The following is a 25717-nucleotide window of genomic DNA, read 5'->3' as shown; positions in this document are numbered from 1 at the left end:
CTATTGATACTGTGGATCTTGGAACACTGAATTCCTGAACAATTTCTGAAATGGAATGTCCCATGCCAGGTCTAGCACCAAATACCATTTTACATTGAAAGTATGTTAATTCCCATTGTGTGGTCATAATCACATCGGAAACCTTTTTCCCATGACTCAACTCAGCACGAGTGACAGCTCTGCCAGTGCACTCCCTTTATGCAGTGTGTACATGATACTACCACCATCTGTATATGTGCTTATTGCTATCGCATTACTTTTGTCACCTTAGTGTATGTACTTATGTTGCTAACAGGTTGTTATTTCATGTGTGAAATTGTATAATGTGAATATTTGTTAGAGTTAGCTTTGAACCACTTGTATGCCTGTTTAGCAGTGGCTCCTAACTTAATTGTCGATCCCTGGTTAGTATGCTTCTGTTATCAGCGAGCATTACAGTTTTTGAATTGTCCTATAAACTCGTTGGAACACCACACTTGTTGGAACCATTGTGGGACCCCAAATTTTATGTTCCCCATTCTGAGATTATCCTTAGTCCTGTGTCACAGTTTGTCAGCAAGATACTCAACAGTTTTTTAAAAGGTTAGGCTTCAGGCAGGCCCAAGGGCACCGTTAATACCATAATACTCCAGTTTGCAAATATGATGTTGTCATAGTCTTTGAGAAGGTTACAAAGTATACCAAAATGAAAATTTTTCTTTTTGAGCTCTTCCAGGACTTCATTTGGGAGATATTGTATTGCTTTCTCCGTGAGAATCCTTTAATGAAAGCTAAAATTGGGAAGCAGTTAACAAGTTCTGCTGAGTTAAGTGAATTGGTATTCTATCACAAACCACTTTCTCAAGCAACTTTTGCAAACACTAAAAAGTGTGAAATGACAGTAGCAGACTAAAATTATAGCTTTTCTCTTTAAATGCAAGCCAGAAATGACATTAAAATGACGCCATTTCTCTTTGAATGCGAGCCAGAAATAGCTCTAAAATTATGCAGTTTCTCTTTGAACGCATGCTGTTATGCAAATGGAATTGACAAAAACATGTGAATGCACATGCTTTGATGTAATGTCATCCCTTCTGGCACTGTGCTATGTTGCTCACAGCACCAGGTTATTATTATTATTATTATTATTATTATTATTATTATTACCACTATTATTATTATTACCACTATTATTATTTCTGAAATTGTGTTAGTGTATTGGGCAAGCATACAGTGTGAGGTGTTTTAAATGAACAGTTGTCATAACGGTGCCATGGTCTAGTTCACTAACTGGCAATTCGTCGGTTAGGGTTCGATTTATACTTTACCAAGCTTTTTTTAAATCATCTTATTTTATTCCTCACAGTGTTAAATGATTAGTTAAAAAATTTAAACATATTTAAAGAGTTTCATTTATGTAGGTAAAATTAATATATTCAATTTATTTACAATTACTGCTCTTGCAAGTCAGAAGTTTGTAGGCCAACACATAGTATGTTGGTAAAATTTTTGCGAGAGTCGCCACTGTGAAAGTGACCTGTGGTTAGAAGTGGTTTGCTGTAGTTAGAAGTGGATTGCTTATCCAGTCTGATAATGGTTGTTACCACTGCATAATAAAGTCTGTCAGAAAATAGGACCTGAGTCATTATGTTATTACAATGATAGCTTATGAGTAATCCTGCCAAGTCAATAAAAGACTACAATATTCTGATAGACCCACGATCAAAGAGAGCGGAATGTGTACTTCTTAGTGCCCTGGTGAATTTAGTAATCTCCAGAAATGTTATATGTTCTGAAACTATTTCTGCCTGTAATTTATGTAGTATTTACACAAGTAAATACACACAACAAAAAACGTTTTGCAACACCCTGGTTCCAGAACTCCTGAAGAGAGACGTTGTCTGTGGATATTGTGTCGCAGACACAGTCCCTTTGACTGTTCAGAGAGGTCACTAAACCCGCCCAAAGATGTAAACAACCATGCATGAGCAGTACCTATTAAACAGAGGGGGTCCGACAGCCGATCAGTTCGTCATTCCACCAGGAAGGAGGTACATGGCTCGTGTTGTCTGTAGTTCAACCATGCCTAGATGGTCAATACCACGGTTCAATAGTGTCCGCATTGTTACTTTGTGCCAGGAAGGGCTCTCGACAAGGGAAGTGTCAAGGCGTCTCGGAGTGAACCAAAACGATGTTGTTCGGGCATGGAGGAGATACAGAGAGACAGGAACTGTCGATGACGTGCCTCGCTCGGGCCACCCAAGGGCTGCTACTGCAGTGGATGACTACTATCTATGGATTATGGCTCAGAGGAACCCTGACAGCAACACCATCATGTTGAATAATGCTTTTCGTGTAGCCACAGGACGTCCTGTTATGACTCAAACTGTGCGCAATAGGCTGCATGATGCGCAACTTCACTTCCGACGACCATGGGGAGGGATTGGCATCATGTTCTCTTTACCGATGAGTGTCACATATGCCTTCAAACAGACAATCGTCGGAGATGGTTTTGAGGCAACCTGGTCAGGCTGAATGCCTTAGACACACTGTCCAGCGCATGCAGCAACGTGGAGGTTCCCTGCTGTTTTGGGGCGGCATTATGTGGAGCCGACGTACACTGCTGGTGGTCATGGAAGGCGCTGTATGATATGTGAATGGCGTCCTCCGACCGATAGTGCAACCATATCAACAGCATATTGGTAAGGCATTTGTCTTCATGGACGACAATTCCCGCCCCCATCGTGCATATCTTATGAATGACTTCCTTCAGGGTAACGATATTGCTCCACTAGAGTGGCCAGCAAGTTCTCCAGACATGAACCCTGTCGAACATGCCTGGGATAGATTGAAAAGGGCTGTTTATGGATGACGTGATCCACTGACCACTCTGAGGGATCTATGCTGAATCGCGGTTGAGGAGTGGGACAATCTGGACCAACAGTGCCTTGATGAACTTGTAAATAGGATGCCACCATGAATACAGGCATGCATCTCTGCGAGAGGACATGCTACTGGGTATTAGAGGTAATGATGTCTACAGCAATCTGGACCACCACCTCTGAAGATCTTGCTGTATGGTGGTACAACATGCAATGTGTGGTTTTCATGAGCAATAAAAAGGGTGGAAATGATGTTTTCGTTGATCTCTCTTCCAATTTTCTGTACAGGTTCCGGAACTCTTAGAACTGAGGTGTTGCAAAACTTTTTTTTGATGTGTGTATAATGCAACAGTGTATGCTGGTTTATTAGGGAGTGCAATGCTTGCAGCCATTTTGAGAAAGTAATCACTGAATTTGGTGCCAGTGACTTGAAAGAGTCAGTTTCTCCCGAGATGTTTCCTGGGGGCTCAGTTTAATTTGGGTAGCTATTTTTGTTTGTTTCCTGTCTAATAATGCTCTAGATTTTTGCCATATTCTTGGAGTGTTTTATTTTTGAAAATAGTACATCAGTTTCGATTTTACATTACTAGTGGAATGGAGTTTTAACTCATGACTACAAATTGTCCTTTGAATTAAGTAGAACTCTCTCTTCCTGGTGCAAGATACATTAATTCCAAAAGCTATCCATTCTTTATCCTTGCTTCTGTTTGATTTTATCTTCATTTCTTGCACAAGAAAACAAGGCTCAGTGTGATGTAAGAACATTTTAAAGAAAGAGAGAAATTTTTCATCTACACAGCATGCTTTACAAATTTCTCTTATGTATTGTTCCTGTAATTTCTGTATAAACACTGTGTAAAAGTCATTGTTAATGATTCGGTGAGACATTACTCTTCTTACCTAATGTGTGTCTAACCAATCAGTATATTCTATGGTTAACATTTGACTATCATGTTCATGTAAACCATTGTGATAAATCATTATGAGTTATTGGGTCTGAAAACAAATGGTCATTAGCTGTTGCACTTCATCATTTAATCCACAGAGGGAATACTCTGAAGTTGAAAATAACTACTGAAGGTGCCATCGATCCAACCATCAGACAGAAAATCAACATTAGAGTTTCCACAAACAATGATTCTCCAGTTAAATCTCTGTAATCTTATTAAAACTCTTTATCTGCTTTCTGGAGCTTAACATGTTTTGCACTGATAGCCTGTAAACTGTCACTGTGACAAGTTCATGTCTTTTCTGATCCACGATTGTGGCACAGCATTTAAAAGCTGTTCAGTACAATAATCATTAACTTGAAGCACCTAGACTTAACTCAATTTTTGCTCATACATCTCCTCCCCTTTCTTCTATTGGTTCTGCAGTTAGTACAATAATAGCCTATCAAGAAAAACCTGTTCAGTTCGGTGCTTTCCAGCTGATCTTTTCACATGCATAACAAGTAACAAGTCTGCACAAATTCCATCTGTCCTTTCATTTTCCTCTATGGACATGAAAATTCATCCTTTTTGTTTATGAGTATCCTGATGTTTTGATGGAAGACACTAAATTCATTTTAAAATCATTTTCTTTAATATTGTGAGCTTGTCCAAGCTACAGTATTTTGTTTTGCTAGTAACTGTTCAGTTGTATCTATATTTATTGTTCGGCTTTGTCTTTTGGATAAATTTACGCTAAAAAGGCCCAGGAAATACCACAAAAATCATGGGTTTAGGGTGTTTAGTGCTTTGGTTAGATTAGAAGTTTGTGGCAAACAGCCATGCATGTAGCTTCTCATGAGAAACATTCAGGTGCAAATTACACTGAGTGTGAAGTGACAGAGTGAGGGGCATCAGTCATGTACATGTACAAATGTCCGTCTTCCCTGTGCATTTTTCCAAGCTCTGCAGTATCCATGGTTTAGAAAACTCAAAGAGAGACAGGATCTTCACATTAATGTGAAGGACATTCTTAGCAGTACTCCTAATACCATCCTCAGTTGTACAATTATGGTTACAGTCCAAACTGTGACATGCACTCCTTATTGTTATTATTATTATTATTATTTTCGATTATTCCCCTTTAAGAGAGCATTTGAACTTGAATTCCTTTATGATGATTGTTTGTTTTTTCTGAGCCCAAATTTTCTTCATGTGTTCACTGTGTTGTTTCTTTCGCTCCGCTGTCCATTTGCATCCTGGTCTCTTCTGTGTTGTGGTGTCAAATTTATGTTTTTTGATGACGTTCCTGAATTCAGTTCTATTTTCTGCATCGTTTACTGTTATGTGTGCTTGTCTGAGGTCCTCTTCAACTTCTTTTATCCATTTTGTTTTTCCCCTGCCTGAGTTGATGACTTTAAGAATTTGCTTTGAAATTCTGTTTTCATTCATCCTGTGGATATGTCCGTAGAACTGCATTCTTCTTTTCCTTATTGTATCCGTAATCTTCTCTGTGTATTTATATAATTCTGATGTTGATCTCTTCTTCCAGATTCCTTGCTCCTGTATCGGGCCAAAAATTTTCCTGAGAATTTTCCTTTCTTGTTTCTCTATTTCTTTGATTTTAGTTTGCCCACCTATTTGTGTTGTTTCAGATGCATACAGTGCCTCCGGAAGTACGACAGTGTTGTAGTGCCTCAATTTTGCGTTAATGGATATGGACTTTTTGTTATAATAGTTCCACGTGAGTTTATATGCTTTCTGTAGTTTTTTTATTCTTTCCTCATTGGCCTTTAGGTTGATCCCTGATGGCTGGATGATTTCTCCCAGGTACTTAGAATGTGGTACTTGTACGATTTTCCCATGGGTTGTCACAATAGGCAATTTGTCTTGTGGCACTCTTTCTATGTACTGGGTTTTCTCATATGAGATTTGCAGGCCACTTCTTTGTGCAATTTCGTGTAACTTCTCTATGGCGTTAGTGGCTTCTTTTCTATTATTTGTGAGGATTGCAAGGTCATCCGCAAAAGCTAAACACTTCACATTGAATCTATTATCTTTTCTAATGCCAATTTGGATTCCTTTGACTTCTTTTTCCCATGTCCTGATAATTTTTTCAAGAATGATATTAAAGAGTAATGGTGAAAGTCCGTCACCCTGTCGCACTCCAGTTTGGATTTCAAATGGTTCCGAGATATCCCCCATAAATTTAACCTTGGAGATTGTGTCAGTTAATGTTTCCCGAATGATTGCTCTTGTCTTTCTGTCAATGCTGAATTCTTCCAACGTCTTGCAGAGCGCTACTCTGTCTATTGAGTCGTAGGCCTTTTTAAAGTCTACAAAAGTAACCACTGTGTTTCGGGTGTTTCTCATCTGGAGAATCATTTTCAGAGTCCAGATCTGCTCTATGCATGATCGTCCCTTGCGAAAACCAGCCTGGTATTCTCCTATTTGTGGGTCAGCTTGTTCTTCTAATCTATTCATGAGAACTTTTGATAGGATTTTGTATGTGACCGGTACGAGTGAGATACCCCTGTAATTATTTGGTTCAGTTTTGTCCCCTTTTTTGTGGAATGGATGGATGAGTGCGCATTTCCATTCAGAAGGGCTCTGTTCTGTTTCCCAAATGTTTAATATGATTTTGTGAATTTTTCCTGTTAATCTTTCATCATTTAGTTTCCATAGTTCTGCAATAATTCCATCTTCTCCTGGGGCTCTATTGTTTTTCAGTGTCTTGATAATTTCTACTATTTCGTTGATGGTTGGCGGTTTAGCGTCAGGATTTGGTGTAGATGTCTCGTAGTGAATATCCTCTGTAGGTCTTTCGCAGTTGAGAAGTTTGTTGAAATAGTCTGTGAGGATTTGGCAGTTATTCTTCGTGTTAGTTTCTGGTGAACCATCCGGTTTCTTGAAACAAAGATTGGGTGGCTGGTATCCTACAATATGTTCTTTAAACGTCTTATAAAAATTCCTGGTGTTGTTCTTCTTAAAATCTTGTTCTATCTCATCTAGTCGCCGTTTGTCATAATTTCTTTTTTCCCTCCGAATAGTTTTCGATGTTTGTTTTCGGACTACTAGAAATTGTTGCCATTTTTCTGATGTTTTGTGACTATTGAAGTTTTTCCAGGCATTGGTCCTTTCTTCTATTGCTTGGTCACATATTATATTCCACCACCTGTGTTTTCTCCTTCCCAGGGGTTGACCCAATTTCATCGTGGATTTGAGGACGTCCACAAGTTCTGTCCAGTTTGTGGTGTTTGTCTGACTACTTTCCTGGAAGATGTTTTCCTTGTTGAGTTTTATGTATTCGGGGTCTGGTCTCAGCACTTTGTTTAGTTTTGGCTTTTTTGTATTGGGTTGTAATCTGGTCTTTATCTGTAGGAGATGGTGGTCTGAGTCAAAAAATCCTCTTCTCGTTTCCATATTCAGAATTTCTGCTGTGTTACTCTTGGAGATGGCCACATGGTCTATCTGGAATTCACCCAACATTGTGTTGGGCGACTTCCAAGTATACAGTTTCTTGTTGGGTTTTTTGAATTGTGTTGACATAATTACGAGGCCGAAATTTTCGCAAAAGTTTATCAATCTTTCCCCATTCTTGTTAGTTCTCTTGTTAGCTGTATGGATTCCGGTGATTTTCCTGTATTTTTTCTCTCTACCTAATTGTGCGTTAAAGTCGCACATGGTGTTTGGCAATTTTGTTTGTCGTCTCTTCAAGGTCATTCCAGAAGTCATCCACTTTCTGCTGGTTCTTCTTGTTATAGGTATTTGTGGGTGCGTGTGCGTTGATCAAGGTATATGCTTTGTTAGCCGATTTGATGGAGAGCGTTGATATACGTTCTGAGGCAGACTGGAAGTCAATGACAGAGTCTCTGATAGATTTGTGGACTGCAAATGCTGTGCCAAACTGTTTGAGTCCTTTCTCATTAGTTTTAACTGCTGGTTTTCCTTTGTAGATCCTGTAGTTGTCTGTATCAAAATGGTTTTTGTCCGTAAATCGTGTTTCCTGGATTGCAAGGATTTTGATCTGGAATTTTTGCAGCACATCTGTAAGTTGTTTGATCTTGCCCAGTTTGAAAAGAGTATTAGTATTAAGTGTACCGATGAAGTGTCTTTGTTTTGTGTGTAATAATTTGGACGTTGTCTGGTTCCCAACCTTAGGCGTAACATGATGCTCCTGGTCCCCCAGAATCCGATGACCAGGTAAAGCCAGCCTTGCGGCTGGTGCCCGCGGTAGTGGATTCATTCCTTGTGTTATCATCATGTTTGGTTTTCAAGTTGAAAACTAACTTGGTGGTGGTCCTTCCGAGGAAAGATCACGAGGAATACGACTTGATTGTTCAGATCAAGAAGGTTGCTGCAGCCGCACCATCTAGGCGAACAGACGCTGACCCCTAACCGTTGGATACAAGGCAGACGTTAGTGGATTTCGGTTGATAGTTTTGGTCCACCCCGGGTATTTTATTTCCCCGGTACCCTCCATATCTGGAGAGCATTCCCCTATTTGCCACCTGGGGATTATTATTATTATTATTATTATTATTATTATTATTATTATATGATGTACTTTTCCAAGATCCTTCCTCAAAGAGCCTTAATCGCAGGGGACATCGCTGAGCGCTGCTCTCAGCTTAAAAATACTTGTTACTTGGTAATCACTTCCCAAAGATTTCTGCACTAGTTCTGAAATTCCACTCCCATGACTACTACACTGTATTAGACCTTCTTTGTGCTCTTAAAAATATTCTTACTACAGTTTGCACGCACCTTATGCACTCTACTGTCTTAACTTCTTCACTAATTTGTGAGCTCTTATGTAATCCAGAGTTCTGGTCTCGTCCCAGCAAAACTGCTAACTATACTCAAAGTCTGAATATAAGCTGCTCTTTTTCAAGTATTTTATATCAGTAGTGACAATCACTGCATCTCCAAGTGTGAATGGGATCTTTCCTTTTGTGGGTTGTATTATTCATTCTGCATGAACATAGTGCTGACATTCCTCACACTGATTGTTATTCCTGACAATTCTACAGCAGTCTGGGAACTGGTCTATTGTGACAGACAAGGTATTTGCCAAAAAAGCTTTCTTTCCGGTCAACAGACGTGTCAGATTCCACCCATCTGCTTTGACCCATGACGTAAGGGTATTGTGGTGTGTGACGTCATTACGGTGCGGAGTTGGTTGTCTTTGTAGATGTCGTCTTGTTGTTTGATGGCTCCCTCTCCCTCCTCCCTCTCCCTCCTCCCTCTCCCTCTCCCTCCTACCTCTCCCTCCTACCTCTCCCTCTCCCTCTCCCTCTCCCTCGTAGTTGTGGGTGGTGGTTTTTTCGTATCAATAGTTACGGTTGACCTATGTAGGTCAAGGAAAATGACCTATTTCAATTTTTGTAGTTTTGTATGTAGGTGTTGGTGTTGTGGTATTGTCAGCTGTGGATGTCCTACATAGGTGAAGGGAAGTGTCAGATTCCTGTCGATTTTGTAATTTTTTTTTTCTTCATCATTTTGTGTGTTTTGGGATTGTGGTGTTTTTTCTCCCTAAAACCCCTAATTTCCTGCAGTTGCTCTTTTAGTTTGACTGTATTTTTGGAGGGAGATGTTATAGTCTTATTTATATGTATTTTTGTATTTGTTGCCGTGTGTATGTGACATCATAGGCACCATATTGGAGACACTTAGAATAGCCATTTCTGCCATATTGATGATGTCATGAGTGGAATCAGGCACTTCTGTAATCCCCTTTGTTAAAAGAAGAAGAAGAAGAAAGGTAATACCTGAGGTATCTCTGAATCTGTTTGTTGACAAATTGTTTGAAAAACAGAATTATTTAGAGTCAGTTGTGTGAGAAAACTACCTTTAGCTTATGAACTTATATATTTTATATGATGAAATTGGCTAATGAGAGACAATTAGACCTAAAAGATAACTTGGTTTATGAAAGAATTATAAGTATCTAGAAAATATTACATTGAAATGATTTGTCAGAGGTGTTTATTTGATCTCCAGTATGATTAGTGGAGATTTTACAATGTTTGCAAATGTTTACTCACAAAGATGAGGCGGTTATTAGTTCACAATCAAGATAAACAGAAATAACTTGCTAGTTACATTATATTCAACCAATAATTTTGGGAATATTGGAGTTAATAAAACTGCATACACTTTCTGATATTTTTGTAAAACTAAATACTAAAGATTCATCATGACTTCCTTTAAAACCATTATGGTATCCTTGAAACAGTTTTGAGAACTTCCTTATTCATTGTTCTGTTTTATTATCATCATGAACTTTGATCAAGTTCACCTGTGCTCCCTTTAGATACCATTTAAAACATACCCTGTAAGCTGTTGTCTTGCTATTTCTACCTGTTGTAGTGAAGTTGAGAGAGATAATGGATAGCTAATGACAATAGTATAAAACTTCAATTTCAGGTTAAGTGACTTGGTTGTGCTCAGTTTGATCAAGTGTCTCTTATTTATTTTTTAGGGCATTGTTTGGCTATGAGGGACAAACTAATGATTTGAAGGTGGTAAGCAAAGGAGGTAAGTGCTGTGATGTTACACAAAAATCAGGTGTATATTTTATGCGTCATTCATTTTTAATGAATTTATGCTTTCATATTAAGTAATTACCCACTTCTGTTGCTTTATTTTTCTATGCTTTAATAATGGATTAGAATTTGATATTTGCAGTATTATTGAGTGTCAGTCCTCAAATAACAGTAGCAGGTAGTCTGTGAATGGTACCCAACATGTAGTATGGATAAAGCTTAGAGCGATACATCTGGTCACTTTTTTTGCCCCAAGTTAACACATTGTTTAATGTTGGCAAATGTAGTTGGCATCCAGTAATGATGCATGTTTTCTATGGGTTTAATAAAGTTATAAATGATATATTACGTATATGTTATTCTCAAAAGCTGTTATGCATGATATTCTCAAACACTGCTACTGTACAATATCTGTTCAAAAAATTCTGGAACTTTGTCCACAAAATTTCTCTGTGCTTACTTTTTACTTACTGTGCATGGTGTCCTTTGAAATACTCTCCTCCACAATTGATATACTGCTCTCAGTGCTGTTTCCACTCCCAAAATCAGTCTCTGTATGCCTCTTGTTGGATCGCGTGAAGTGCCATTTGTGAATTTTTTTTTATCTCATCTGTTGTTGCAAATCTTTGTCCTTTCAATGGGGTTTTCAACTTTGGAAATAAAAAGAAGTCCACAGGGCCAGGACTGGAGAGCATGGAGGATGAGGCAGCACAGTGAGTTTGTTTTTGTGCTAGTCAGGCACCAACAGGGATGAATGTGTGGGTTTGTGATCATGATGCAAGAGCCATGAATTGTCTCAATACATTTTGATTTTGGGACATTTCCTTGTCACATTTTCTCGCAGGCGTTGCAACATGTCCCGATGGTACCATTTATTAACAGTTTGCCCCAGTGTCTCGAATTCATGACAAACTAGTCCTTCAATGTTAAAGAAAACTATCAGCATGACTTTGACATTTGACCAGACCTGACGAACTTTTTTTGTCTTGGAGAACATTTCCTGAGCCATTGTGAAGATTGAACCTTGGTCTCAACATCATAACTGTAGACCAAAGTGTCATCAGTGGTTATAATTCTCTTAAGGAAAATCTGGTTCTCATTTGCACGATCAAAAAGCTCTTCACAGATTATGAGGCAAAGGTCTTTCTGGTCTTGATTCATGAGCCATGATATGAACTTGGTGCCAACATGATGCGTGAAATGATCCAGCTGAAATGTTACATTCTTCTGTAGTCTCATGGACAGTCAGTCTTCGATTGGCACACAAAATTTTGTCGGCATTCTTGACTTGAGTCTTGTCGGCACACGTCTAAGGATGTCCTGAATAAAGGTCATCTTTAACTTCTGTCCATCCATTTTTAAAGCTGATGAACCATTTGTAACACTGAGTACAGCTTAAGCACTCATCACTGTAGGCTTAATGCCTCATTTCGTGTGTCTCTCTAAAGTTTTTCTTGAGTTTTATGCAAAATTTGATGCAGACATGTTGCGCCTCTTACTCTGCCATCTCGAAATTGGCAAACTGTGCGACACAACGTTCTATACAGTACAGTACTGAACAATCACTAACATACATAAAACAGTGAAACTTCCAGCAGTTACACATTAAACACAGGCCTGTGTAGTGATGCCAACCACATTTCACTCCAACACATCATTGGTGTGAAATTACGAATGTTCTGGAATTTTTTGAACAGATCTTGTATGCTGTGATGGTACTTGGAACAAGAAAATAATGAATTACAAACTGTTATTTGTCACTGTTCCTCATGTTTTACAAATTTGTTGTTGTCTTATCTCACTATTTTCAATGCGCTGTGTTTATTACTGTGGTGAACCATTTGTAATGTGCATTTACAGGGTCATGCCTTTTTGTGAGTACTTATTGATGTTTGAATTTTATTTTTTGCTCACTTTGTAGAAAATTTATTCTGTCTTAGTCTTCACATGATATTTATGTGGTAGATTGTTATTTCTAAAGATTTCTATTGAAATCAAGTCCCTGAACTATTAAGAATGTTGTTCTTGTTTATTCTGATGTAGCTTGCAACTGATTAATAAATTATGTCATGAAGAAATGAGCTTTTTAAATGCCCTTGACCATTTAAATCTTTTGACTTAATAGGTATTCCATAGCTCGGGATACCACTGAAAACTGAGTCACATGTGTACTTTGTAGGTTACTTCTTTTATAAATGATGTCCACCTCTTCCCACTTTCTCCTTTAAATAGGAATTTGATATTTGTCACCTTCGAGATTCGTATGAGTGTTCCAATCCCATATCAATTCAAGCTACTTCACTGTTGTTACTGATTTAAGTATTCTTTGTTTACTTACACCGATGAGGCCAGACATTATGACTCTTGACCTCTGTGAGTTTGAATGCTGTCTTTGTGGTGTTGTGGGCACATGATGCGATAAGGAAAGCATATGAATGGAGCAAAACAAATGGGGAATCGTTTCAGCATAAGTATGAGAAGCAAAAGGGAAAATCTGTCATAAAGGAGTTTGATAGAGGGCAATTAGGATTAAAGAAGTCCACTTATTGAAAACAGAAGCCTTTAGTTGTTGATAGACACACACAAAAGAAGAAAAACTAACTGGCTTTCAGAGTTATCCTGTAACCCCACCACACTCACACACACAGACACACACCTCTATGCCTCTACATGGTGTCGGCTAGACTGACAGTGTCAATGGTATTTGCATTAAGTGGGCTGGTCATGGTGGGGGGGAGTAATGTTGGATGGGGTGGATAGAGTGAGTGGAGGCAGGAGACAGGAAGAGGGACTGGGGGTGGACGGCTAGTGGCTCGGAGGGAGGTTGGTTTGCCAGCTAGGAATGCAGGAGGAAGGGATGGCAGGTATAGTTGTAATGATTGGTGGAAAGGGGCACACGCTGAAGGCGACGTGGGGCCATGAATTGGGAAACATTGATGTGGTGAAGGAAGGGGAAACTGTTGGGTGGAGGGTGTGGAGACAATGGATTATCTGAGATTGAGGTCAGGATGATTAAGGGAGGGGAGGATGCATTTTAAGGGTAACCCTCATTTGCACAGCTCAAAGAAGTAGAGGGAAGGATCCAGATGGAACAGGTTGTGAAGCAGCGATTGAAATTGAGCATGTTGTGCTCAGCTGGTTGAAAGCCATACCAACATAAAAGGCTGTGCAGCATTTGCAGGAGAGTTGATAAATGACAAGTCTACTTTCACATGTGGCCCGGCCTCTGTTGTGCTACGATAAATGTATGACAGGTCTTCAGTACTTGCTGCTGGGTGGATGGATTGGGCAGATCTTGCACCTTCGTGTGCCATAGGATATGGTCCCTGTGGCAAGGTTTTGGGAGTCGAAGTTGTGTAGGGAAGGATCTTGTGTGGGATGTGTCTCATTTCAGGGTGATATTGGGTGATGAGAGAGACACTCCTTTATAGCTGATTCTTGGGGGTGGTACAAGGATTGCATGAAGATACGGCATGGGAATCTGTTAGTGGGCTAGGTTTGGGGGATAGTGCCTGTGTATAAAAGACTTCATGAGACCTTCAACACAGTGGGCAAGGGACTTCTCATCACTCCAGATTTGTTGTCCACTGGTGAATAGGCTGTATGGGTGTTTTTTTTTGTTTTTTGTGTGTGTGTGTGTGTGTGTGTGTGTGTGTGTGTGTGTAGAAGGAATGGCAGCTGTCAAAAAGCAGATACTGTTGGAGGTTAGTGGGTTTAACGTGGACAGAGTTGTGGATGGAGCCATTTGGGAGGTAAGGGTGTGGGGGTGGAGAAAAGTCAGTGAAGAAAGTTGGCAAGTTGGTACCTTTGATGTGGGAAGGTTTTGGCCATTTGGTTGGAGGTGTTGGTCAATAAGAGTGGAAAGTCTTTCAGTGAGGTGGAGGTCAATGTCCAGAAAGATGGTGTGTTGGGTAGAGGAGGACCAGATGAAGCAGATGGGAGGAAAGGGTTGAGGTTTTGAAGGAGTGAGGAGGACAATGGGTCTTAGCCCTGAGTCCAGATCATGAAGATATTATCAATTAACCTGGACCAGACTAGTGGTTGGGAGTTTTGGGAGGCTAGGAAGGTGTTCTCTAGATGGCCTGTAAACTGGTGGATGCCATGTAAGTGCCCATGGCTGTACCACTTGTAAACTTTCCCTTCAAAGAAAAAGTAATTGTGGGTCATAATATAGTTGGTAAGGTGTATAAGTAAAGAGGTGGCAGGTTTGGAGTGTGGAGGACATTGGCAGATGTAGTGTTTGATGATGGCCATGCCAATGAAATGAGGATGTTGATATGTAGTGACAAATAGGGATCTGGGAGGTAAGGGTCTGGGGGTGGTGGAAAGTCAGTGAAGAAAGTTGGCAAGTTGATACCTTTGATGTGGGAAGGTTTCGGCCATTTGGTTGGATGTGTTGGTCAATAAGAGTGGAAAGTCTTTCAGTGGGAGCACAATAGCCAGCTACAGCTGGGATTCATGATTCTTGAGTTTGTGGATTTTGGACAGCTTATAGAAGTGGGGTGTGGTGTGTGTTGTTTGGGTGAGGTCAGAAACCAGGCCATACAATCTGCCCTTCATCAAAAATGTTGAAGGAAAGTTCTTGTAGAACATAAATACTTTAGGGTTAAAGGAGACCACTCACCAAAAACCAGGAGCTTTCAGTTGTAGATAAGTGCACACAAAAGAAGGAAAACATGCTCGGTTCTGGATTTAGTGTGCACGCACACACACACACACACACACACACACACACACACACACACGTGTGTGCCTTTGCCCCAGCACAGTGCTGGCTAGACTGATTTTGTGGCAGGTGGCCTGGTTGTGGTGGGGGTAATGTTGGGTATGGTGGGTAAAGGAAGATGAAGTAGGAGGCAGGGAGAGGGCACACATTGAAAGTATAGAACCTTGTTGGACGTGTCAGAGACCTACTTTCCATCTCTTGATCCCTGCAATGGAAACACTTCTTTGCCACCAAATCCCTCCAACCAAAGCCAACGTAATCCTAACACTGAACCCTGCCTGTCCCAGTTTGTACCACCAACCAACCGTGACCCTCCCCACCTCCCATCCAACCACTCGTTAGTAGCTTCCAGGCATTTCTTACATCCAACTTGGCCTCACACTCCTCCTCCATGTTCCTTCCTAAGAACAGTAACATTTTGGTGGAAGAAAGGACAGCCACACTCAACCTGAAAACTGATTCAGACAAAGACTCCACTACTGTTGTGATCAGTCACACTGACTACCTGACAGAAAGCATCCACCAGCTATCTGACTGCTCCACCTACAAGCTCTGCCAGAGTAACTCCATCCCAGAAGTCCAGTATAAACGTCAATCCTTACTGAAATCCATAGGATCTTCTCAGAACCTCACACCTGAGTCCATCCCCCCTCCCCCAACAACACCCCGCACAGCCCACTTCTACAAGCTCCCGAAATCCGCAGACCCAACAATCCTGGACACTCAACTGTTGCTGTCTATTGTGCTCCCACTGAAAGAATTACTACTCTTGTTGACCAACACCTCCAACTAATTGCCTGAAATCTAGCCTCCCACATGAAAGATATCAACCATTTCCTTCACTGACTTTCCACCATTCCCATGCATTTACCTCCTGGATCCCTACTCGTCACTGTTGATGCCACCTCTCTGTGCACCAACATCCCTCATGCCCATGGTCTTGCTGCTATCAAACAGTATCTCTCCCAATCACCTTCAGAGTCCAGACCTGCCACCCCATTCCTTACACACATTACCAACTATATTCTGACCCACAATTACTTTTCCTATGAACAGAAGATTTAGAAACAAATATGTGGCACAGCCAATTAGAGGAAACCTACCTAGCCTCCCCAAACTACCAACTCCTGGTCTAGGTTAGGTTCATTGATGATATTTTCATGATGTGGCCTCAGAGCCTAGACACCTTATCCACATGCCTCACAACCTCAACACCTTTTCCCAATCTGCTTCACATGGACCTAGTCTACCAAACATGCCAGTTCCAGGATGTTGACCTCCACCTTGCTGATGGCTCCATCCACACCACTGACCACATGTGAACCCACTAATGGCCAACAGCATATGCATTTTGATAGCTGCCATCCCTTCCACATCAAAAAATCCCTTCCTTACAGTCTTGCCATCTGTGGACAATGTATCTGCTATGATGAGAACTTCCTTGCCCTGTATGCTGAAGCCATCACAAAGGCCTTCACAGACAGGCAGTGCCCCCCCCCCCCCCCCAAATCTAGTCCACAAACAGATTTCTCAAGCTATAATTTCAAATATCCTCAGTCCTCCCACCACCTCCAAGAATCAGCTACAAAGGAGTGTCCCCCTCATCACCATGGACTGGAACAACTGAACCATATTCTTCACCAGGGCTTTGAGTACCTCTCATCCTGTCCCGAAATGAGGGCCATCCCATCTGAGATCATATCACCTCTCCTGAAGTGGTGTTCCTTCTCCCACCCAACCTACACAGCATCTAGTCTAGCCCTGTGCCATTCGCACTCCCAACCCCTTGCCATAGGGATCGTATCATTGTGGCAGACAAAGTTACAAGACCTTCCCAATCCACCCACCCAGTACCTCATAGTCTAGTCATGTTACAGATTTATCCTACCCATCAGTCTCCAGGGCACCTGTGAAAGCAACCATGTCATACCAACTCTGCTGCAAGCACTGCACAGCCGTTTACGTTCATATAACGACCAACTAGCTGTCCATCAGGATGAATGGCCACGAGAAGCTGTTGAAAAGAACATGTGGCCGTGCACAACATGCTTAATTCAAACGGCTGCTTCACAACCCAAACCGTCTGAATCCTTCCTTCCACAACCAACTTCTCCAAACTACACACATGGGAATTGTCTTTACAACACATCCTTTCTCAATCCCTGGTAACCCATTGTCCCCACTCCTTCCACCCACCTGTTTTCTCTTCCTCTGTCCTGTCACTGCTTTCAGTTCATGCCGTCCCCACATCGCCATCCCACTGGCCTCTACACTATGTCTGCCACCCCTCCCTCGTGCATTTCTAACTGGAAAATCGGCCTTCCTCCGAGTCATGAGCCACCCCACCCCTGGTCCCTCTCCCTTCCTCCCAGCTATCTCTCCCTCTACCCATCCTACCCAACACTATCCCTGCTATAACCAGTCCACCAACCACAACACAGCATTTGCAATGTTGATCTTGTTTTGTGTGTGTGTGTGTGTGTGTGTGTGTGTGTGTGTGTGTGTGTGTGTGTGTGTGTGTGGAGGGGGGGGGGGGTCCCTTGTGAAAGTATAACTCCAAAACCTAGCATGTTTTTCTTCTTTTGTGTGTGCTTATCGACGACTGAAACCTTATGCTTTTTGGTGAATGGTCTCCTTTAATACTAAAGTCTTTACATTCTACATAAGAATTTTCGTACAACTTTTTTCACCAAGGGCAGATTGTATGGTTCGCTTCTGGAAATTTGTGGTATGGAAATGCAAAGATTGTCATCTGCTACTGTTGCAGGTACCTATAGAAATTGGTTGAAGTATTGTGAAACTACGAGTAGGTGATAAAGTGTGTGACATCCACACATTTTCACAGAACTAGGAAGTCAGAGGCCAGTCTGTAAAGCAGCATAGGTGGTGATCTGTGGCAGATCTAACAACCACAGTGACAGTGCAGGCACAAATGTTTTGGAGCACACCATTCAGTGCATGGTGTTGAACATGTTGCTCCACAGCAGCAACCGCTACATGTGCCTATTTTGAGCCAACAATATCATCAATTATTACTGCAGTGTGCACAGGATCATTAAGACTGGATCGTGGATCAATGAGAGGATTTTGCTTTGTTGGGTGAATCACATTTCTTGTTATACCAGGTAGATACTCATGTCCATATACTCTAATTGCACGGTGCGTGACTTAAACCTCAGACGATTCAGTGTGTTCCATTATTTTATCAGTGAGTTCTGATTCTGTTTCCCACAAGCTTACCTCTTTTATGTCTTAGAGCTTCTCGTAAAATCAGCAGGCCTCCTTATCTTTGAATTGTCCTGTCACTCTTCAGCCCATGAATACTAATAAATGCATTTTGCATACCAAAATTCTCTTTCCTTAAACCTGAACATCATACCTGAAGCTCTCCCTGTGTTTCAGAAAATGCTTCCTTGGGTGTCTGCATGTAATATCTAAAACTTCAATAAGTCCTTGTAGATATCCATCGTGTTCATTCTTGCTCCTGTTTTCCTTAAACATTACCTGTATCTGAGCTCTGCCAGTATCATCAATGGCATCATAATAGGGAAGTTTGTGGGTTCAATTAGAATAAACAGAGGAAACATTAGCATAATATGTTATTGTACCTTTACAAAACGCATCGAACATTTGGTTTTTAAATTTGTATTTACTTGCACTTTTCCCCTGTTGCATTTGCACGAATGGTTTGTGCTTTGTGCTTAACATAAACTTCTCCTTCTAACCTAGCCTTCTTATTATGTTGGAATTGTATTTATCATCATGCCTTTCCACCTGTAATGGCCGTTGTCTTCTTCATTTGAGTTTGAAAGTTACACAATCACACTAAATTATTCGTACAATTTGGTGCTGACAATGGTCATAAATTTGGTGCTCTTAAGATCTGATTGTTATTAATTGAGGGAAATAAACCTTAGTATACTTCTGGTGTTTCAAATATTTTGTATAAACCATCCCCTTAGGGAAATGGCAACAAGAGTCAGGAAAGGGCACCAGGTGCACTCGTTGTGTATGCCTGGAGGCCTCATTCAGCATGTTGAAGAGGCTGTTCCATCAGCCATTGAGGGGACAGGGTGCAACCAACTGCAAATTGTGCTACACATTGGAAAAATGATGTCTGTTGTCTGGGTGCCATGGTCATACTTGATCATTCCAGTGAATGGCAAGAAGGTTGAGAGGACCAGCCTTGTGCACAGAGTTTCAGCGAAGCTCATAATTTGCAGCATTGTTCCCAGAGCTAATCATGGCCATGGTTCTGTGACAAGCTAGGCTGTGACTTCTTGGACTTGCACCATAGGGTTGAAAAATGTAGTGTCGCCCTAAATAGGTCAGGTGTGCTCTACACAAGAGAGACTGCTACTCATGTAGCTGACTGTGTGGGGTGCACACAAGGGTTTGTTAGATTAGGCGACTCCACATCTAATCCAGATAATGATAGCTGTAGGATCATTGTAAGATCAAATGAAATGCTCCCCACAAACAGTCCTAGTGGTAAATTGCTGAAGCATTTGGAACAAAGTATCAGTGTTTGAAGTGCTTATGAAAAGCAGTGAATCTCACATAATACTGGGAACAATTAGCTGATTGAAACCTGAAATTGATAGCAGTGATATTTTTTGGGAAAATTTAAGTGTATATGGAAAGGATAAGCAAGTGGGAAATGGAGGTGGTGTATTCGTCACAGTAGACAAGAAACTCAAATCCTCTGAGATAGAATTTAAAGCTACATGTGAGATTGTTTGGCCAAGACATAGTATCGGGGATGGGCATAAAATGATAATGGGATCCTTCTATCGCCCACCATACTCATTTCCTGATGCAACTGAAAACTTTAGAGAAAACCTCAGTTCACTTGTACATAAAGAAAACCTCAGTTCACTTGAACGTTGGTTCCCCAACCATATTGTAATCATCAGTGGAGACTTTAGTTATTCAAAAATTAATTGGGAAAATTACAGTTTTATTAGTGGTGGATATGATAACACATCCTGTGAAACCTGACTTTCTCTGAAAACTACTAGAATGAGTAGCTAGGAACCCCACTCTTGATGGAATTATATTGGATCTGATGGCAACAAATAGACCTGACCTCTTTAAGGATGTCCACATCGAAACTGGTATCAGTGACTATGATGTGGTTGTAACAACAATGATTACCAAAGCACAAAAGACAACTAAAACAAGCAGAGAAAGATATATATGTTCAGTAAACTAGATAAAAAATCAGTAGTTTCATATCTCAATGAGAAACCTGAAACTTTCAGCACAGGTCAGGAGCATGTAGAGGAACTCTGGCCCAAGTTAAAAAGAATGGTTGACCTGCACTGTATAGATATGCCGCATTCCCAGCGTGCGTTAGGCTCGCAACTAACTATCACATTCTTATTATGGAAGTAGTACATCTTCTATGTTTATCATGTTTTTATTGAAGATCACTCAGGAAAGAACACATAACATAGGCAGTGATTACACAATAACAACCAATGGAACATTACAGAAAACTTGGGTAGAACTGCCCAGAAACATTCTGTGAAATCAATAACGGAACAATTATAATGTAGCACATCATTTAGAAGTCATGGAACGCTTGTGCTGCAGCAAGGAGTAAGTACATGTCAGCGCTCCTTGCAGCTGGCACGCGAACCTCGTTGACACTTGCATTCCATCAGCTGATTGCGGCTGCCAGCCATGCGACCACCTTAGTCACCACACAGCCCCCCATGGGATAGTGGAGCGCCGTTGTTGTTAGTAACTGCCTCAGACGCTGTCCTTGAATCTGGCCGGAAAGTGCACATGGCGTCTGGACTGTGTTGTATGTTGTGTCTGCGTTGAAGGAGCTGCGTGAGGTGCTGGATTATCAGCTGGCGAAAACGCCGGTCAGTGGAGGGAACTGTACGCATCTCAAGATTCCTCCAAGACAAAAGTAGGTTTAACTAGGTCGACCGACACTGTGTTCCTTTTTCCATTCACCATAATGTCCATCGTTTTGTCCCATCTTGTTATTATGCGGTGTGGTCCAGTGTAAGGTCGCGTGAGTGCTGGTTTAATGCTGTCTTTGCGTAACATGACATGGGTACAATGCTTTAACTCTTTATGTACAAACGTATGTGGTGTCCCATGTTGTGAAACCGGATGCGGTCGCACGTGTGAAACCTGATCCCGCAATTGGATTAAAAACTGGGACAACTGTGATAAGTCCCCTGGTGAGGCACTTGGATCAATAAACTCACCTCGTATCTGCAGGGATTCCCCATAGATCAACTCAGCAGGGGATGCATCGAGGTCTGGCTTAGTGATGCTGCAGAGGCCGAGTAGCACTAAAGGAAGAGCCGTGGTCCACTTCAATTCATGACACACTAGGGCAGCTTTGAAGGACCGGTGCCACCGTTCAACCATGCCATTGCTGGCCGGATGAGAACTCGTTGTTACGTGATGTGACGTGCGCCAGAACTTGCTCAGCTGAGTAAACAATTCAGACTCGAACTGGCATCCTCTGCCAGTTGTTATATGTAATGGACAGCCGAAACGAGTGACCCAGTTGGGCATAAATGCGGCAGCCAACGTTTCAGCAAAAATTTTGTCAATTGGAATAGCGTCTGTCCAGCGAGTGACTCTATCAGTGATGGTTAGCTAATAGTGTTGACCCTCTGAGGGTCCCACAACGTCCAAGTGGATATGGGCGAACCTCTTGGTTGTGTCTGGGAATTTGCCTGCTGGTGCGCAAACATGACATGAAATTTTGCTGCGTCGACAATTGATGCACACACGAGCCCACTGCCGGCAATCTTTTTGTATCCCCGGCCACATGTAAGGACCAGATATGAGCTTCGTCGTTGTCTTTACGCCTGGATGACATAAATTGTGGAGGTTATTAAAAATTTTTTTATGCAGGTCTGCTGGGGCGAATGGGCACGCTTTGTTATTGGAGGTGTCACAATATATCTTAGTGTCTGATCCTGGTACATTAATGAGCTTTAGCTGCAGGCCTGCTGTGTCATTGTTTAGGCAATTTTCAAGTTCTTGATCTGATTGTTGTACTTGGGCCAGGTGTGTGAGGTCGATAGTCTCCTTGATTGTATTGACGCACGACAAACAGTCTGCCACTTCATTGTTCAACCTAGAGATGTGTTTAACATTGGTGGAAAATTGAGCAATAAAATCCAACTGATTAAACTGCCTCGGCGAGCATTTGTTGTTATCCTGGTGGAAGGCGAATGTCAAAGCTTTATGGTCCGTATAAATTGTAAACACTCTCGCCTCCAGCTGCGTTTGGAAATATTTCAAGGAAGCGTAGATGGCCAACAATTCCCGTTTGTAAGTGCTCCATTGTTGCTGAGCAGGCAATAATTTCTGAGAGAAAAAAGCTAGGGGCTGCCAGGCTTTGTCCACGTATTGCTGCAATGCTGCGCCGATGGCCACCTGGCTAGCGTCGACCATGAGCACAAGAGGCGCATCTAGAGCAGGGTGAGCAAGAAGCATTGCCTCATCTATGCTTTTCTTGGCGGTTTCGAAAGTGTCTATCATTGTGACCACTCCACAGGCACTTTGCCTTTTGTTTTCGGACCGGCCAGTGCAGCTGTAAGTGTTCTTGAAGTTCTGCCACATGTGGCAGATGGCAGCGATAGAAATGGAGGATTCTGAGGAATCTATGTAATTCTTTGGCTGTCTCTGGGTGAGGAATATTCAGAATGGCTTTAACTTTCTCTGGCAAAGGGCGCGATCCTGCAGAAGATATTAGGTGACCCAAAAACGCTATCTCCGGTTGTCCGAACACACATTTAGTGACGTTCAAAACAATGCCGTACTTGTCAAGGCGCTCAAAAACTTCAATGAGATGCTGCTCATGTTCCTCTTGCGTCGCTGAGAAGACGAGTATGTCTTCTAGGTAAGCAAAACACATGGTAACCCTTGTAATGCAGAATCAATGAATCGTTGCCGTTTGTGCGATGTTTCTCAGGCTAAACGTCATAAATAAGCTTTCGAACAAGCCAAAAGGCATTGTAATGGCTGTCTTCGGGATACCTTTCTCAGAAACTGGAATTTGTGTGTATGCTTTGGCACAATCCCACACTCTAAACACCTGTTTGCCACACAATTCATGATTGTAGTCTCTTAGGAGAGGCACTGGATAGTGGTCGGGAATTGTTCTCACATTTAAGGCTCGGTAGTCACCGCACGACTGCCACGTGCCATTCTTTTTAGGCACCAAATGCGAGGGTGAATACCACGCCCGCCTAGATGGGCAGATAATGCCCTTGTCCAGCAGAGCATCAAACTCTGCCTTAGTGATCGTGTACTGGTTGGGAGCTAATCGTCTGGGTCTGCATGAAATTGGGGGGCCAGCTGTCATATTAATGTAGTGTACTGTAGCGTGCTGTACCTTTTGCGGGGCCCCTGAAGGCCTCAGGAGAGCAGGGAACTGCGCTAGCATCTTAGAATACCTGTCATCTGCAGCCTGGGTCACCTTGGCATCGTAAGTTGTAGCGCGGCGCCGGAATCCAGTGGTGGACAGCCCTGTGACTGTGTCCAGCATCCGAGCATGGGCGATGTCAGGTATCAGGTGGTAATGCGCCAAGAGGTCTGCGCCAATGATAGGCTCCATCACGTCTGCGGCTATGAAGTTCCACACCAAAGAACGTCTCAGTCTGAGGTCTAGTTCCAAATGCTGTACTCCATAAGTTGTGATTGCAGAATTATTAGTGGCCGACAGTTGAAATGTGGCCGCCGGACGGTATTTATGTAGCTTATTGTGTGGTAGAATGCTGAGGTCGGATCCGATGTGGATCAAAAACTTTCGGCCTGTTTTGCAGTCCGTTACGAATAGACGTACAGAAGATCTGCCCGGTGCGTTTACTTCCGTGTGATGTTTGTTGCTGGTATAAGCGCAAGGCAGATTACATTTGTGTGTCGGCTCTCCATATCGCTGGTGATACTAAAATACGTTAGTAGGCGGCGCGTCACCAGAGGCGTGTGCCCGCTATGTAGAGCAGCTTCGGGATCTCTGTCCGAATGTCCTTTTTTAATGTTCCGATCAGTGACCAATTCATTCATTTGTCTACTGAGGGTGTCGACCTTGCTTAATAAGTTCTCATTCAGTTGTTTGTTAAGTGTTTCCACTTTATTCTCAAGACTATTTTAGTCAAGTTAATTCCTATCGAAGCACTGCAACACGCTGTCGACGGATCAGAATAGGAAGAGGGCACAATTGCATCTTGAATGCGGTCGGCGAGATCGGCTACAGCGTCAAGCAGCATGTCGGTTTGTGACGCAACGATGGCTTTCACTTGAGCCAGCAATGTACTGCTCCATAATGTATGAAGTAGCATATCCAGGACCATGCCTGCATCGACTTTGCTCCTCAGGTGATGGAGGTATTGGGATGGATTTTTGTCTCCAATGCCCTCCTGTGCTACAACCTGCCGTACCCTCTCCTCTTGCGAGGCAGATACTCATCGAATTAACTTGGTCTTGAGTTTTGTGTAGACCTCTGTGTTGGGCGGCAAAGTTATAATACTGTATACCTTGGCAGTGTATTGATGGTGTAATTGGCTCACTTCTAATGGAAACTTGGTGAAATCCGACATCACACCTGCACAAAGAAAACTCGCCTTGACTTGTGCGAACCATAATGCGGGGTTGTGAGGCCAGAATGGTGGTAGTCATACTGCCAGTCTTGAAATCACGGGAGTTTCTGGTGTATCTGTCATGTTTCCGCTAAAGAATGTTACTTTCTTGATCCTGATGAATCGTCTTCTTAGCTACAATCATGTCGGGGTCACCATATGTCTCGTTCCCACTGTACGCTAGGCTTGCGACTAACTATCGTGTTCTTATTATGGAAGAAGTACGTCTTCTATGTTTATCATGGTTTCATTGAAGATCACTTAGGAAAGAACACATAACATGGGCAGTGATTACACAATAATAACCAATGGAACGTTACAAAAAATTTGGGTAGAACTCCCCAGAAATGTTCTGTGAAATCAGCAACGGAACAAATATAACATAGCACATCGTTTAAAAGTCATGGAATGCTTGCGCACCGCGGCAGGGAGTAAGTACATGTCAGCACTCCTCACGGCTGGGACGCAAACCTCGTTGACATTTGCATTCCATCAGCTGATCGCGGCTGCCAGCTGTGCGACTGCCATAGTCACCACAGATATGTACCCATTACAACAGCTGTAATGGGAGGGAACCTCCCTGGTATACTGTCACTGTAAAGAAATTTCTAAAGAAACAGGGATTACTGCATAATAGTTGTAAAACAAAGTGTAGGGCTATAAATAGATTGATACTAAATGATACTCATTTGGCCATTAAGAGAACAATGCATGATGCCTTCAGTGACTACTGTAGCAGAATATTGTCAAATGATATTTCACAAAAGCCAAAGAAATTCTGGTTGCTTGTTAAGTCTTTCAGTGGCACCAAAGTTAGTGCCCAATCCCAAGTGAATGAGACAGAAACTGAAATTGAGGTTAGCAAAGCAAAATCTGAAATGCTTAACTCCATTTTCAAATGCTGCTTTACAAAGGAAAACCCAGGAGCACTGCACAAATTCAGTCTTCGTACCACGAATGAAAGTATTAGTGTCAGTGGCGTTGAGAAACAGCTGATATCGTAAAAATTGAACAAAGCTCCAGGGCCCAG

At 41.9% G+C, this 25717-nt stretch overlaps 1 protein-coding gene across 1 annotated transcript in view; it reads left to right on the top strand.

Annotated features, from left to right (window-relative positions):
- LOC124606721 (drebrin-like protein) overlaps positions 1 to 25717 on the top strand; it is a 205742-nt gene that overhangs the window by 21719 nt on the left and 158306 nt on the right. The window contains exon 2 of the mRNA XM_047138751.1: positions 10275 to 10330. Within this exon, the coding sequence (XP_046994707.1) occupies positions 10275 to 10330 (56 nt within the window). The remainder of the gene's footprint in view (positions 1 to 10274; positions 10331 to 25717) is intronic.

Source organism: Schistocerca americana, chromosome 3 (assembly GCF_021461395.2).
Source record: "Schistocerca americana isolate TAMUIC-IGC-003095 chromosome 3, iqSchAmer2.1, whole genome shotgun sequence".
In the NCBI taxonomy this organism is placed as follows: Eukaryota; Metazoa; Arthropoda; class Insecta; order Orthoptera; family Acrididae; genus Schistocerca; species Schistocerca americana.
The sequence above is the reverse complement of the archived record's forward strand: the minus strand, read 5'-3'. Positions and strand labels throughout refer to the sequence as shown.